The 17,160-nt window shown below is 41.9% G+C and overlaps 1 protein-coding gene across 1 annotated transcript in view; it reads left to right on the top strand.

The window, feature by feature from the left end:
• The window catches only part of LOC106587292 (T-cell immunomodulatory protein), a 45,145-nt gene that overhangs the window by 12,147 nt on the left and 15,838 nt on the right, over positions 1–17,160 (top strand). Inside the window, exons 7-8 of the mRNA XM_082969419.1 lie at positions 10,658–10,716; positions 15,656–15,737. Of these exons, the coding sequence (XP_082825545.1) occupies positions 10,658–10,716; positions 15,656–15,737 (141 nt within the window). The remainder of the gene's footprint in view (positions 1–10,657; positions 10,717–15,655; positions 15,738–17,160) is intronic.

Genomic DNA, 17,160 nt, shown 5'->3' with positions numbered 1-17,160 from the left:
TAGTGCTGAGTGATTAGTGCTTTTTGAGGTCGGTTCGGTTTCCGTTCGATTATTTAAAAAATAATCACGGTTTTCCATTTCCGTTGGGATATTTTGTTTAGACATTATATGCACTATGCGTTATGTGTGTTGAATGCTCTAACAACACTGAATTAAACCGTTAATAAAAGTCCCTTGGTGTTAGTGACTGCCCATTACTCCTTATCAACATTTATTCACATTACTTTACTTGAAGACTTTATCATTTCATTCCAAGTCATCATCTCTTTACATCTGTAGCCTATACTGTCTGACAAAATCACAATTTAAGTAGTTCTTCAAAGTATTTTTATTTATTTAATTTAACCTTTATTTAACTAGGCAAGTCAGTTAAGAACAAATTTGTATTTACAATGACGGCCTAGGAACCGTGGGTTAACTGCCTTGTTCAGGGGCAGAATGACAGATTTTTACTTTGTCAGCCCGGGATTTGATCTAGCAACCTTTCGGGTACTGGCCCAATGCTCTAACCACTAGGCTACGTGCTGCCCCACGATAGTTCACGTATTCCATGGAGGGCCGAGTGTCTGCGGGTTTTTGCTCAAACCTTGTACTTGATTGATGAATTAAGGTCACTGATTAGTAAGGAACTCCCCTCACCTGGTTGTCTAGGTCTTTAATTGAATGGAAAAATCAAAAAGCCGCAGACACTCGGCCCTCTGTGGAATGAGTTTGACATCCCTGACTTAGATCATGTATTTTCAGGCTCGCGAAGCAACTGCTTTCTATCCCTCTTGATCGCACGTCTCTCTTCTCTCAGTCTCTGTGTCTGCTCCACACAGACCGGACAAGTTTAAACCATCGCGCAATTGATTATGGTCATTGTAGTTAATTACCACGTTTTCGTATTTTAAAAAATATATATATATATATACATACATACATACATACATACATACATACATACATACATACATACATACATACATACATACATACATACAGTTAAAGTCGGAAGTTTACATGAACCTTAGCCAAATACATTTAAACTCCGTTTTTCACAATTCCTGACATTTCACCCTAGTAAAAATTCCCTGTTTTAGGTCAGTTAGGATCACCACTTTATTTTAAGAATATGAAATGTCAGAATAATAGTAGAGAGAATGATTGATTTATTTCAGCTTTTCTTTCATTCATCACATTCCCAGTGGGTCAGAAGTTTACATACACTCAATTAGTATTTGGTAGCATTGCCTTTCAATTGTTTAACTTGAGTCAAACGCTTTGGGTAGCCTTCCACAAGCTCCCCACAATAAGTTGGGTGAATTTTGTCCCATTCCTCCAGACAGAGCTGGTGTAACTGTGTCAGGTTTGTAGGCCTCCTTGCTCGCACACGCTTTTTCAGTTCTGCCCACAAATGTTCTATAGGATTGAGGTCAGGGCTTTGTGATGGCCACTCCAATACCTTGACTTGGTTGACCTTAAGCCATTTTGCCACAACTTTGGAAGTATGCTTGGGGTCATTGTCCATTTGGAAGACCCATTTGCGACCAAGCTTTAGCTTCCTGACTGATGTCTTGATATGTTGCTTCAATATATCCACATCATTTCCCTTCCTCATGATGCCATCTATTTTGTGAAGTGCATCAGTCCCTCCTGCAGCAAAGCACCCCCACAACATGATGCTGCCACCCCCGTGCTTCACGGTTGGGATGGTGTTCTTTCGGCTTGCAAGCCTCCCCCTTTTTCCTCCGAACATAACGATGGTCATTATGGCCAAACAGTTCTATTTTTGTTTCATCAGACCAGAGGGCATTTTTCCAAAAAGTACGATCTTTATCCCCATGTGCAGTTGCAAACCGTAGTCTGTTTTTTTTAATGGCGGTTTTGGAGCAGTGGCTTCTTCCTTGCTGAGCAGCCTTTCAGGTTATGTCGATAAAGGACTCGTTTTACTGTGGATATAGATACTTGTGTACCCGTTTCCTCCAGCATCTTCACAAGGTCCTTTGCTGTTGTTCTGGGATTGATTTGCACTTTTCGCACCAAAGTACGTTCATCTCTAGGAGACAAAACGCATCTCCTTCCTGAGCGGTATGACGGCTGCATGGTCCCATGGTGTTTGTACTTGCGTACTATTGTTTGTACAGAATATGGTACCTTCAGGCATTTGGAAATTACTCCCAAGGATGAACCAGATTTGTGGAGGTCTACAATTTTTTTCTGAGGTCTTGGCTGATTTTCTTTTGATTTTCCCATGATGTCAAGCAAAGAGGCACTGGGTTTGAAGGTAAGGCCTTGAAATACATCCACAGGTACACCTCCAATTGACTCAAATTATGTCAATTAGCCTAACAAAAGCTTCTAAAGCCATGGCATAATTTTCTGGAATTTTCCAAGCTGTTTAAAGGCCCAGTCAACTTGGTGTATTTAAACTTCTGACCCACTGGAATTGTGATACAGTGAAATATCTGTCTGTAAACAATTGTTGGAAAAATGTGTTGTGTCATGACAAAGTAGATGTCCTTACCGACTTGCCAAAACTATAGTTTGTTTAACAAGACATTTGTGGAGTGGTTGAAAAACGAGTTTTAATGACTCCTACTTAAGTGTATGTAAACTTCCGACTTCAACTGTATTTGTATATATATTTGGTTAATCTCAGCAGTAATAGTCTTTAACTTTGAGAATGAACATGTGCATTTTTTTCAACTCTGGGTGTAACATCAATTGATGGATTCAGAGAATTAGTTTGCAGAGAAAATTCTCCTCAGTCAGAAACAGCCATACTCTGAAAGCTCTGGGGTAATTTACCATGAGGTTAATCTGGAATTGCATTGATTAGTGTTTAGCAAGAAATATTCTCATGCTACCATAGAGCTGCAAGAGTATCTTACCAAAGGCTGCAACCTGCAGTGGCAGACGGTCTGCGACTGACATAAAAACCCAATAACAGCCACCTCGGCTCACAGCGAGACTATTTACATGTTTTCTTCTGTCTTGCAGCTCAAGCTATTGAACTATCCTTACCTGTAATCCTCAATCCTTAGCTGAATGTCCCCGTCTAGGATGTACCCAGCAATAATGAAAGGATTTCAGGCAGAAAAGAAGTGAGCGAAAGAGAGAGATGCAGGTGGTTGGGGAGGGAGAGAATGCCCCCCTCTATTATGCACTGTGTCAAAGCCCCACTTCCACCTGGGTAGAGATCAGAACGGTGGCTCTGTTTATTCACAAGGTAATGTGATGAAGGGATATTATGGAGCTGTATCCCTGCTCCTGTTCTGTATAATGGAATTGAGTGCTATAATAAAGTCCAAGTCAAACCGTCAGCAGATGCCTTAAATTGCTTCCAATCCCCTTAACAAATCTGATTGAGAGGTTATGAATAACTCCAAAGCATCCCTCTCCAACTACACACATAGGCCTAGTGTTTTCCTTGAAAATACGTCAAATTGAGGATCGATTTTAGATAGAAGCTATATTCCTTCTAGATTGGATCTGGAGATTCTTTCCGGAGTCATCTGCTTACCCAACATGTAGAAACCAACAGCATTGATTTGCTTTGCTTTAGAATCTCCCACTCTCCTTCTCAAGACCGTCTACAGCCCACTATTCTTCTCATGCTGTTTGTCTGCCGTAGTTGCTGTAATGTACGCCAGCTCTCTGTATCAGAGAAATGAACTCGTCACTTTGTTGTGTCTCCTTCCTCCACTCAGAAAGATGGGCAACAGGGAAGGTCAGTGTATATAGAGTATTGGAGAAGACGAGGGATTTCTCCAGAGTTGTCTCCTCTTCCCTAGAGCACCCCACTCCCTTTCTGTGGGTCTCCCTGTTTCCCAACATGTGTTCATGATGCCTCAGGGAAAAATCTGCTCCAAAGCAGAGCACGAGGAAGAGTTTGCAAACCCATCATAGGGCCAGGTATTCCTAACACTGAGAGTATGGATGTGGGGGATGGAACTCCACACAGTGCTCTCGATTCAACACTCATTAGACTTAATTGAATATTTCTAACAAAGCTGCGGGATAATGTTTCCACTTCTCAAACATGAGCTCTCTCCCTTAGCTTTTTGTATGTTCCTCATTGTAATCTGTATTAGATAGATAATATGTGTGTAACACAGCAAGCCAGATGGATACACATTTTTTGTTGTTGTAAATGTATGTTTTGTTACTCCGTTTGGGATCATGCTTTGCGCCTTTCTCCAAACTGTTTGCATAGTCCTTTCATGATTAATTTCTCAGTTCCATAGACACTAATCAATCAAGTAATTCCCATAACATGTCATGTTTAGCTGCTGCATTGCAGTTTCTATGTAGACCTGTATGTGTGAAGTCTGTCAGGGCATGAATAGAACAACAACTTTTTATGGCATGTTTCCCCTAAAGGTATAATCTAAAATGTGCTCGTTAATATTTTAATCCTGGAGTTCTTTGAAATATGCATGCCATAATGGAGAGGTAGTATGCCAAGCAACCACGAAATAGAGCACAGAGGCTTTCGCAGTGCATGCTGGGAAATCTCCGGCAGCCAATGAAAAGGCGCTGTGTGAAATGCTGGATTGGTCCACATGTACAAGTGGTCTAAAATGAGAGTGTGAAATGAACACTGTTAATCAAGACTATATAAATAATTTCTCTATAATTTGAATCTAATTTAATCTGGGGCTCTGGAACATGATCAACAATCACTCTTCCTTTTTTTTATGTCACTCCATATTATTATCAGTGACACTCCTGATTATTCAATTAAGGAGGCAATAAGACTGAAAGGACACTTGATTTGAGCTGATTGAATGGGCTACATCAGGTTCCATGATAAGGAGAGGTAAACAGATACCCAGTCATCGGATCTGTAATGGCTGGCTCAAATCGACTATGGTTATCCTGCAAGTAACAATTAGCCTACCTCATCTGTAAATATATTCATGGTCTTGTGTGTTTTCTTCAACAACAAAAAAATATATATATATTCTTAGGAGGAGAATAGTAACTGAATCGAACATAATCACCCATAATCTAAGAGAGGAGGTGGGAGAAACAATCAACTGATTTAAAGATGAACACTTTGGAATTAAGATGTTCGAAATCGCTTTGTTGGGATTTTCTGCTTTGTAGGTTTTCATCCACAGATGCATCTGATTTTTACTCCAATGCCACGGCTTGTTAGTCTTGGTGTAATTAAACAATCTGTTCTCTATTTTAAAGCTGCAATATGTTACTTTTTTGGCGGCGACCAAATTCACGTAGAAATGTAAGTTATAGATCTTTCATTCTCATTGAACACAGGTATTAAGAAACGGTAGATCTGTTTTATGTGCTATTTCTATGCTTCCCGTTCTTAAGTTTCGTTTTTGCATCTATTACTTTCGGTTTTGTAAACCAGATGAAAATAAAATATTTTTGGTTATGGAAAATATATTTCACAGCAGTTTAAATTGTACAATGATTCTCTACACTATACTTGCTTGTTTTGTGACAAACTGAATTTAGCAAAACTATTAGAATTTTAGCAACTAGGAAATGCCGGAGCGATTTCTACTTAGGGCACCTTTTAATAATTAAGACTGTTTGTTTCTTTAATTAGTTTTGTGGTTGCAATCCTGCAACTAGACTATGATATATCACTTAGAGCCCAGAGCCTTTACTCATACCTGAATTATGTATTCATTGGAGTCACGGGTTGAAAATGAACGAATCGGTTTCGAAGTCTATCCATTTTCTGGTACTGTATATCAACCTGCAAGTGTATGCACCTTTTTGTAATTAGTTTTGTATTTTAAGGTCATGATGAATGTCTTTCCCTAATGAATTATTCTCGGGAACCCAGACCCTAGGCAACAGCAGTGATTAGGGTCTGGGATGAATGACGGACTCTTGGTAACATCGAAAGGGGGGGGGGGAAATCAGGGCAGGGTCCTCCTTAGACAGACAAATCACGAGGCATGCCGAAACGTTGCGATTCGATACCAACGTTTGCCGGTATAAAGCAGTGGTTTTAGTGAAGGTAGTTGACGCAAACTAGCCACTTGAGAAATGCACTCATTAAAAGTAACCTCCGTTATTCCCATCTTGCTAGCTACTATTGTGTGTCTGGGGGATGTGAGCAACAAGTGGATAAGGCCGTGACGTCGGCAGTGTCGTAGTTCCTCTATGCCAAACTGACGTTGTGTCCGTACAGACTTGTCGACAGGAAATTTGATACATTAAGGGAGGCAACCTGTCTGTCTATAGAGACTTGTAATGAATAGGATAGGCCTATTTTTAATATATGTCATGAAAAAGGTGAAGAGAAGCCACATAGTAAACTCTTGTTATCACTGTGTAGAGGTGAACAGTAACTACTGCCGTCTTCACGGACTTTCAATTAACCCAAGCTTTCACAACTGTCATAACACAGAAAGAAGATGAGCGCAAGTTCCAAATCCTGTCACGTTGATATAAATACATTGGAATATTTTACCATGACATGTATTTTATGTTCATCAGTACTTTTCCATGCGTAATGGAATTCATAAAATCCTGTCATGATATTATCTACAATTTGTGTTCCACTGGCGTTCTTGCCACAACCACATTTTTGTTTTATTAGTTGTATGTACGGGATACACATGGTACACACCGTCTAATGAAATGCTTACTTGCAGGTTCCTTCTCGACAAATAAATAACAACAATAAAATATAATAAAAGATAAGAATAGGAACATAAAGTAAATGGCTCAGTAGAATAAAATAAACATTTTAGCATAAGTATAATACAGGAAGGCAATATTTATAGTCCAATATTTACACTTGGGGAGAGGCAAGTATTTTCAATTGTGCAGTATTTAGCAATCATAGTAAGAGTCTGATAGCAGTAGTTGTGTGTGTGTGTGTGGCGCTAAGATGTGGAATATCAGAGCAGGTGGGCAGACCAGTTCAAGTGTTCAGCAGTCTGATGTCTTGTAGATACAAACTGTTCTGACCTCAGTATCAGAGCATGTCTCCCCCACGGTAAGGGAATGAACAGCTTATGGCTGGGGTGTGTGGGGTTTTTGAAAATGCTGCAGGCCTTACCCCGGCACTGTTTCTAGTAGATGTCCTGGATGGGTGGGAGCACATTCCATTTATATTGTGTTATATTGACTACTACTGGGTTTTCCTGATATCCATTTTACTCAAATAGTGGTGCCATTGTAAAAAGTGTACAACTGTGTAAAACCAAGTGACGGAAGAAGTTTATACAGCCGTTTTTATTTTACTGGGCAGAGGTCTTTTATAGAGCCACTATAAAATACAATGGTAGGTCCGTTACTGTGAAGCAGGGAGAGGAGGAGGAGGATGGAGAGGAGTAGGAGGAGTGGCCCGTGGGGAATGTAAGTGTTTACAGGATTTCTCAGTGATGTGGAGAGCTCCCCTGCCTCGTCCATGCCCCCTCTAATCAGACAGGCAGATAGACACCCACTGCTAGTTGGGGAGAGCTTCCTTTATAGCCTGATTACTGAACCTGTTTACTCCTCATCAGCAGACTGCAGGAGGCTACACACTCCACATGGATCACAAGTCTGAAGATCACAGATGGAGTGAGAGAGAGACTCATGGAAAGTGAGAATGCAGCTAAACTCAGCGGTTCCTTCAGCAGCACACTATGAAATGTATAGTAGTGTCTCTCTCCAAAGGTCTCTATCTATCTGTATGGATAACCTCTCCACCCCACTCCTCTCTGTATCTACTGCCCACAGTGAGACCATTGATCAAAGCAACTTCTCTGTGGGTGAGATTATTGCTCCCTTCCATGAAAAGGGCATCTGCCTGCATGAAGGCAGATTAAAGGCCCATGTGTTGTGTGGAATTTTCTTTGTGTGCATTCCATTTTGCCACACTTAGACTTATCACAGTTAGATGTTGGATTTCCATGGGCGGTATGAAGCAGACACTGCATGAGTGGAATAGGAATATTGACTTAAGAGTAAAGGACAGCACTCTACTCCAAAAATCTGTTTAATATCTCACTGAAATTGGAAGACACCATCCAAATTATCATGCTGTCTTTTACAGTGCACAGAATATAAGTGCTTTTCACTTATTATGACTAGTGTATTTCTATATGGAGAAGACACATTGGACCCTGCAGGCATTTTTCCTGCCACCCTGATAATGTTAGACGCGTTGAGAATTTTAATTTAGTATTTTGTCTTGCATGTGATATCTCACAATAGATTAATTAATAACTGTAGGGATAGGGATCCCAGCTAAGTTGTTCCATCCTTTTTCCTTCTTTCTTAGTGTTGTTGCTGAGTTCCCCCAGCCCTGAGTTTAACAGGGAGCCCAAGGGCTAATCACTACCATTAGTTAATGCACAAATAGCTTTTCTGCAGACTGGAGGTTGCTTCTAAAAGTGCAGCATCATTTAGAATTAAATTGAGAGACAAATTAAGAATAATTGCTGCGGAGCGGATGTCAAAAGAAAAGCACTGAAATATGTACAGTACCAGTGAAAAGTTTGGACACCTACTCATGCTAGGGTTTTTCTTTATTTTTACTATTTTCTACATTGAAGAATAATAGTGAAGACATCAAAACTATTAAATGACACATATGAAATCATGTAGTAACCAAAAAAGTGTTAAACAAATAAAAATATGTTATACGTTTTAGATTCTTCAAAGTAATTCTAAATTCTAAAGGCACAAACGCATCTGATCTTTTTTGCAGGTGCATGGTAAAAGTTGAATAAAATGAGAAAAAAGAAGAAACCCGCACACTGCTCTTGATAGTAACACTGCTCTTTAATAAGCTTTACATATCGGATTCTTCAAAGTAGCCACCCTTTGCCTTGATGACAGCTTTGCACACTCTTGGCATTTGCTCAACCAGCTTCACCTGGAATGCTTTTCCAACAGTCTTGAAGGAGTTCCCACACATGCTGAGCACTTGTTGGCTGCTTTTCCTTCACTCTGTGGTCCAACTCATCCCAAACCATCTCAATTTGGTTGAGGTCGGATGATTTGTGGAGGCCAGGTCATCTGATGCAGCACTCCATCACTCTCCTTCTTGGTCAAATAGCGTGTTGGGTCATTGTCCTGTTGAGCGCAAACCAGATGGGATGACGTATCGCTGCAGAAGGCTGTGGTAGCCATGCTGGTTAAGTGTGCTTTGAATTCTAAATAAATCCCTGACAGTGTCACCAGCAAAGCACCATCACACCACCATGCTTCACGGTGGGAACCACACGTGCGGAGATCATCCGTTCAGCTACTCTGCGTCTCACAAAGACACGGTGGTTGGAATCAAAAATCTCAAATTTAGACCAGTCTAATGTCCATTGCTCGTGTTTCTTGGCCAAAGCAAGTCTCTTCTTTTTGTTGTTTGCCTTTAGTAGTGGTTTCTTTGCAGAAATTCGACTATGAAGGCCTGATTCACTCATTCTCCTCTGAACAGTTGATGTTGAGATGTGTCTGTTACTTGAACTTTGTGAAGCATTTATTTGGACTGGAATATCTGAGGCTGGTAACTCTAATGAATGTATAATCTGCAGCAGAGGTAACTCTAGGGCTTCCTTTCCTGTGGTGGTCCTCATGAGCCAGTTTCATCATAGCGCTTGATGGTTTTTGTGACTGCACTTGAAGAAACTTTAAAAGTTCTTGAAATATTCCGGATTGACTGACCTTCATGTCTTAAAGTAATGATGGACTGTCATTTCTCTTTGCTTAATTGAGTAGTTCTTGTCATAATACACATTAAGAAGGAAATAAATTCCACAAATGACCTTTTAACAAGGCACACCTGTTAATTGAAATGCATTCCAGGTGACTACCTCATGAAGCTGGTTGAGAGAATGCCAAGTGTGCAAAGCTGTCAACAAGGCAAAGGGTGGCTACTTTAAAGATTCTCAAAAATAAAATATATTTAGATTTGTTTAACACTTTTTTTGGTTACTACATGATTCCATATCTGTTATTTCATAGTTTTGATGTCTTCACTATTATTCTACAATGTAGAAAATAATAAAAAGAAAGAAAAACCCTTGAATGAGTAGGTATGTCCAAACTTTTGACTGGTACTGTATATTATGTAAGAAAAGAAAACACTTCACTTTTCATCATGTTCCTATCTTCTCTCTCTCTTGCCATTGGGCCGACTACTCTCACACTGTGAACTGAAGTGTGATTGGACAGTACAATGCAGGAGAAACAGACTAGCTGAACACAGTAGAGAATAATCAATTTGATGAACAGCACTGCACAGTCAGAAACCAACTAATTCAGTGGCCTTGTGATTAGTGTGAGTGTCCGACCTGAGATTGGAAGTTTGGGAGTTTGATCCCCGGCTGAGTCATACCATATACTGTAAAAATGTGACCTGATCTGTCTCTGCTTGGCACTCAGCAATAAGGAGATAGATTGGGGGTAAGGCCCTATGATAGACTAGCGTCCTCTCCAGGGGGTGTACTTGTACATCAAGCGGACTCGCGCTGCTCCCATCAGCCATTCCGGCTCCACAAGCAAATCTACTTAACTTTTTTTACTGCACAGTCAAGGGTTGCTATAGCTTCTGTATCTATACTGTTGGCTTCTGTTCTCTATTGTACACCTCTGTGAAAATCACTGTATGCCTCAGACGGTTCCATTTGTCTCTTGATTTCTTCGGTTCTGCTAGGGAAATGGTGAATAATAGCATATTTTCTCTTTCTATTTTCAGATTTGTTCCTCACAACCCAAGATGACAATGGTCTTGGCTTCGAGACGTGGATTAATAAGGTACGACACAATCACATTTGTCTTTTATGTTGACTCTGTCTACAATTGACAACCTCTACTCAGTGAAAACATGGGTAGAGTTTTTAGTTGGGGCGGCAGGTAGCCTAGCATTGGGCCAGTAACCGAAAGGCCGCTGGTTCAAATCCCCAAGCAGACTAGGTAAAAAATATGCCGATGTGCCCTTGAGCAAGGCACTTAATCATAATTGCTTCTTAAAGTCGCTCGGTATAAGAGGGTCTTCTGAATGACACATGTAAATGTAGTTGTTTCTCTCACAGCACAGTCATTCAGAGATATTTTATTCTGCCCTTCCGCTGTTGTGGTAGTTTTCATTCTGCAAGTGCACTGGTACAGTCAGTTCAGGTTTTTTCGGGGTATTTCAAATTCAGGATGCGGAGGCTCACAAAGCACAAGCGGGGCACCCGCCTGTTGTGAAGAAGAGAGGGGGAGGGAAGGGTTGAGGTTGCAGGGATATGAAAAATGTGACTGAGGAAGGCGGGCAAAATGGATGAAAATGGGGGGCAGGGGAGAAAAATAGACTTTCTTTGGTGTAGTACTGTAGATGGACACTGTTCACCTCTTGCTGAGTTTGACCTCTCCAATGCTGCCACTGGTCTGTCTTTGAGCTGGAGGGAACCAATCTGACAGTGCTTTAATAATCTATTTTTATGGCCGTAATCTCCACGGGCCGTGCTGCTTTGCCTCAGCCTGTAAGGGACAGTGCACCAGCAAAAGACAGACAGTACAGCAGGGAATACTTGGGTTGGTGATTAAAAGCAGGGATGTGTTCACCAATCGTTAATCCCATCTGATTCATCCAGCCAGTTTACCCGTTCCTGTTGGTGTTCTTCTTTTTGTTTCTATGACTTATTTTGGGAGGAAGAGGAGTTTGGTTTTGGGGTTGATGATAGAATGCACCAGTGATTGGTGGCAATAAAGTTGTTGAAGTGTGTCCATGATTTAATTCACCGACGTAACACACGCACACACACTCTGTGACAGACACAACCAGGGACTCATTTCCTGGTTTCCTCTGTGTAAGACCCCAGTAATCCCTGGCTGCCACCTTTTACTGGGTGGGCTTTCGTTTAACAGCCGCAGGTCACGGGCCAGTGCTTTCGCCCATTTCAACACTTCATTTTAATTACTTTTTTCTTTCCGAAGACTCCCTGGGAATCTTTCTGCTCTTCTCTCTGATTATGCAAGAACAGCCTTTGTTTCTGGAGAATACAAAGGCAGAGGGGATGCTTTTCATTGGCTAATGCCAAGCCGTGGACAACCCATTTACTTTAATACCTGATATGATCTGTCAATTCACCAGCTGAAGGAGCCGTTCCTGCTAAACAAACATGCAGGGAAAGCATTAGCTGTTTGATACTTTGATTAGTTTTCTCAGTAGTCACAGTAAAGTGAATTCGAAAAGTGCATCGTTGCATGAGAGACACACCAAATGCGCTCTGTGTAAACAGAACCTGCTGCCGTAGTCTGCGCATCTTCACACTTCAATCAGCTCTCCTCACTCAATCAGAAAGGCAACACAACAGATTTAATCACGAACGCTACCGTGCCTCAAATCAGTAGGCCACCACCAGTCAATCACACAGACTTAGATCACCCCTACTATACTCTAGAGATGGTTAATACGTTCCTGACTGTATCGTATTTTTTTTATATATCTTTTTTTGGGGGGGGGGGGGGGTTTACCTCCTCTTTCTCCCCAATTTCAATCTTGTCTCATCGCTGCAACTCCCCAAAGTGCTCGGCAGGTGAAAGTCGAGTCATGCGTCCTCCGGAACATGACCTGCCAAACCGCGATTCAACACTCGCCCGCTTAACCCGGAAGCCTGCCGCACCAATGTGTCGGAGGAAACGCCATTCAACTGATAACCGGGTCAGCCTGCAGGTGCGTGGCCAACCACAAGGAGTAGCTAGAGCGTGATGAGCCAAGTAAAAGCCCCTCTGGCCAAACCCTCCCCTAACCTGGACGACGCTGGGCCAATTGTGCGCCGCTCTATGGGACTCCCAATCACGTCCGGTTGTGACACAGCCCAGGAACAAAACCCGGGTCTGTAGTGACGCCTCTAGCACGGCGATGCAGTGCATTAGAACGCTGCACCACTCGGGAAGCCCCTCTGTGTGCGATTTTTAAAACTCCCAATCAGATAGGCACCGTAAGGTAATCACACAACTCGATCTTCTTGTTTTTAAAGCACGCTCGCAATTGGTCCAGCGACCGTTCTCCACGATTTAGTCACGCATACACATGCACATACATTCACACACACATACGCACATGGACACACTCAATCAAAACACACTCAGACAGAGCATCGCCATGTGTTTAGAACCATCCAGATGTCTGTGTTCTCCAAACACACCATCATAGGTGCTCCATGAGTCAACCCCAGACTCAATCAGATGATCACCGTGTAACGTAGCACAAACCCAATCAGTCGAGCCACACTGCGGAGCGGTGCGTCCTGCCATGCCGTAGCTGCTTGGTAGGTGGGTACTGACTGACGGAGAGAGAGGCGTGATGGATGGGCAGGTCTGGGATCACAAACTTTGACAAAACCGGCGGGAGGCGCTCACATGCTCGCGCAGTCTGAAAAGCTGCTTACTTTTTGTCTGACTGCCAGGTAATAAATAAGCACAAGCATAAAGGAAGAGCAGTGAACGAATGGGATGTTTTTTTCTGTCTTCTCGCTGAAACTATTCTCAGATGTCATAAATCACTAATGGGTCGCTCGGCAGGCCTCTGCTCTCCTACCGGGCCGGGCCACATCTGCTGCTCCAGAAGGGAGAAGGAGATAAGGAGAGAGGAAGAGTTTTACAGCCCCCCAATATCTCCCCCTTTTCTGTTTTTGTGCCAAATACACGATTCATTATGCCACATCATGTAGAGTCACGGAGTAGGGAGGGAAGTCCTGCTGCATTCACATGATGGTTTCAAAACTAAAGCAACTCCTGTTTGAGAAAAGTATTTGACATTTTCTTTTTGGGACCCCACATTCTAAGGCAGGGGTGGGCAACTCCAGTGCTCAAGGGCCTGATTTGATGTCATACTTTTTCTCCATCCCTAGCAAACACAGCTGATTAATCAAATTGCATTCTAAATTGACGATCATGATTAGGTGATTATTGGAGTCAGGTGTGTTAGCTGGGGCTGGGCCAAAACTGTGACACCAATCAGGCCCTCGAGGACTGGAATTTCCCTCCCCTGTTCTAAGGTAATGGGGCATATCTTTGGGTTGCAAGAAGCCGGCAGAACCTACAACTGAGCCATGTGTATCCCAGCCTGCTAGTGTGTTTCTATATGTAGCTAACTGCATGGTTCTTGGGTGCAGCGTGTTCCCTCTGGCTGGAGTGTAAAGGCCAGAGGGTATCTACGTGGTAAAAGGAGAGTGTTCCTGCTCTCTGGGGCCTTGCGTCAGGGTCCGCTGAGAGCTCTGTGTTCATGAATGTCACTTGTGTTGGTCACTGGACACCAGTCCCCCAAGAGGCCAGAGTCTAATAAGAACACAGACACGCACTGACACTTCTGCCATATTTATATACGGTAAACAGAAACCATTTGTCTAGAGAGACGATTGCAGCTTGAATCTCAAAGCTCAGCCATCAAGATTTATATTAGAGTGTATCACATATAGTCACCTCTGAAATTATTGGTACCCTTTTATAAAGATGAGAGAAAAATACTGTATATAATAATAAGACAAACACTGATCTCAGTCTCCGAACTTGAACCTGTTGAAAACCTGTGGTTTGAATTGAAGAGGGCAGTGAGTTTATAAGCACAGACCGAAGGATATCAATGATCGTGAAATATTTGGTATGGTGCAATGGTCTAAGATCCCTTCCAAAGTGTTCTCCAATCTCTTTTTTATTATTTTATTTTTATTACAGCTCAGTGCCATTATCATTGCAAGGGGAGGGTGCACAAAGTATTGAAAACATGGGGTGCCAATAATTTCGACACTTATCTTTTTGAGAGAGAGAAAAAATATGACTTGTTTAAAAATATCTCTTCCTTTGAGCAATTGAATTAGTATAAAATAATATAATTTCTCAATTTGTTTTGCATACAATATACAGGGTAGCTCAGTATTTGAATTAAACAGTCATTTTTGCTCCTCTTTTTATCAAGGGTGTCAATAATTTCAGACTCCAATGTATCTAGCTGATCATGAGCTCATTTCTCCAACAAACACTCATTCAGTGACGACCATGACTCCCATTGAGCTCAAGGCCCTCTCCATCACCTTAGAAATAATCTGCTGACAGATTGGCATTGACACAACTCCATCTCTAAGATTATCCTAAAATAGCCCTGAAGCCCATGTCTCCTCACTACTAAATCTATGTGTAATCTCTCGCAGACTATTTATTATCTCTCGATGCCTGCTGTGCTAACAACTGATGTTGGCAGTGAGCTGACAACTGGAGGTTGTTTTGTTAGGATTGTAGGCTGCAGTATGGCCGTTGTGCCGTTTGTTACATGTGGGTCTGTATGTGTGTGAGCGTTTTTTTTTCTCTGTCTCTCTTGGCATTCAAGACCAAAGCACTGTCTGTTCCTTTGGCTGACTCTTAGCATGACTGCTAACTGCATGGAGCTCCTGTAGTTCAGCACACCACTGAGCTGAAATCAATTCAAACGTCAGGCTGATCATGCCTGCTCCTTCCCTGCTGTTGCCCTCGCTGCACTTTTCTACTGGTCCCCTGTCACCCGCTGTGTCCCCTGTCACCTACTCTGCCTGCCCACACAATTAAAGCAGTCCCTGACTAATGGTTGGTCAAAGGACCATGCTATTTGTCCTTTCAATCATTCAGTTTTGAAATGTACAGTAGCCTACTGTATCTACTCTGGCAACTTGTGTTTATGTATATCTCAAAGGAAAAATCATTCTGCGTTTAATCTGAACTTTACTTTTTCTTTCAGGATGGGAACTTCACCAAAACCCAGCCAGGAAGTATACCAGAAAATGTCAAGAAAGTTGGCCAGTCTTGTTTCGTCGACTTTGGTGAGTTTTCTCATTCGGTCTTTTAAACTCCCAGTTCCATCATTGCTCTTTTGCAGTGCCAGGAATTGTTGGTGTCTGTCTTCAAAGGCCCCTAAACGTAACTGTCTGTGCTCTTCGGGGATGACATTTTCAAACAGCTCTGATCTAATAGGATTTCCCAGACAGAGAGAGAGCACAGAGTTTCCCAACATCTCATCTAGTTAGAACGTCTCATCTTTACTCCTTGTTCTGAAGTTTGTTGGCTTGGGTGTTGAAGTAAAATCTCAGTCCTAGTAAATGAGTTGTAATTTTAAAGTTGAAGTAGGTCCTAAACAAGGTGGCCGGACAACATTTCCAGAATTGATTTCTAGATCGACCACAGGGTTCTAATCTACTCCATATCATGAAGCAGCATATCCACTTTAAGTAAACTATTTGTTGCATTTTTACTGGATGAAACACGCACACAAACAAATATATACATACACATTATTGCCAATATCAATATTTTAACAGTCGGGGGTGTCATGAAATATTTAGAGTACAAATTTCCTCATCCCAAAATGCAAATGATTCATGAGCCCAGGGAAATACCAAGGGAAATTACCTATGTGGTTTTCTGTGTGAATTTAATTCTTTATTTCAGACGGACTTGGCCTTTATGTTCAAATCTCAAGCTTATCTGAGCAAACAAGAACTTCTCACTTTTTTTCAATCTTTTTTTTTTAATCTTCTTTTCACTTTGTTACTATGGAAATGTCACTTCAAGCTGTTACCATGGTGAGGAAGGTTAAGCGGAGGTGGTCAAAGACCTAAAGATTCAGAGGGATAGATCTTGTCAATGCTTTTACACTTTCAGGCTCTGGAGGTTAATAAGGATCAACTGGAATGCGTTTTGCTTTTGCCCCTGTTTGTGACGCTACACGGGGCCTGGGATTAAACATATGAATAAATTAAATACAAATATAGGACAAAACACATCATGACGAGAGACAACACTACATAAAGAGAAACCTAAGACGACAAAGCATGGCAGCAACACATGACAACGCAGCATGGTGGCAACACAACATGACAACAACATGGTAGCAACACAACATGGCAGCAGCACAAAAGAGGGTCCAAACATTATTGGGCACAGACAACAGCACAAAGGGCAAGAAGGTAGAGACAACAATACATCACGCAAAGCAGCCACAACTGTCAGTAAGAGTGTCCATGATTGAGTCTTTGAATGAAGAGATGGAGATAAAACTGTCCGGTTCGAGTGTTTGTTGCAGCTCATTCCAGCCACTAGCTGCAGCAAACTGGAAAGACGAGCGACCCAGGGATGTGTGTGCTTTGGTGACCTTTAACAGAATGTGACTGGCAGAACGGGTGTTGTATGTGGAGGATGAGGGCTGTAGTATATATCTCAGATAGGGAGGAGTGAGGCCTAAGAGGG

The sequence above is a fragment of the Salmo salar genome, chromosome 26, assembly GCF_965601325.2.
Source record: "Salmo salar chromosome 26, fSalSal1, whole genome shotgun sequence".
Lineage (NCBI taxonomy): Eukaryota > Metazoa > Chordata > Actinopteri > Salmoniformes > Salmonidae > Salmo > Salmo salar.
The sequence above is the reverse complement of the archived record's forward strand: the minus strand, read 5'-3'. Positions and strand labels throughout refer to the sequence as shown.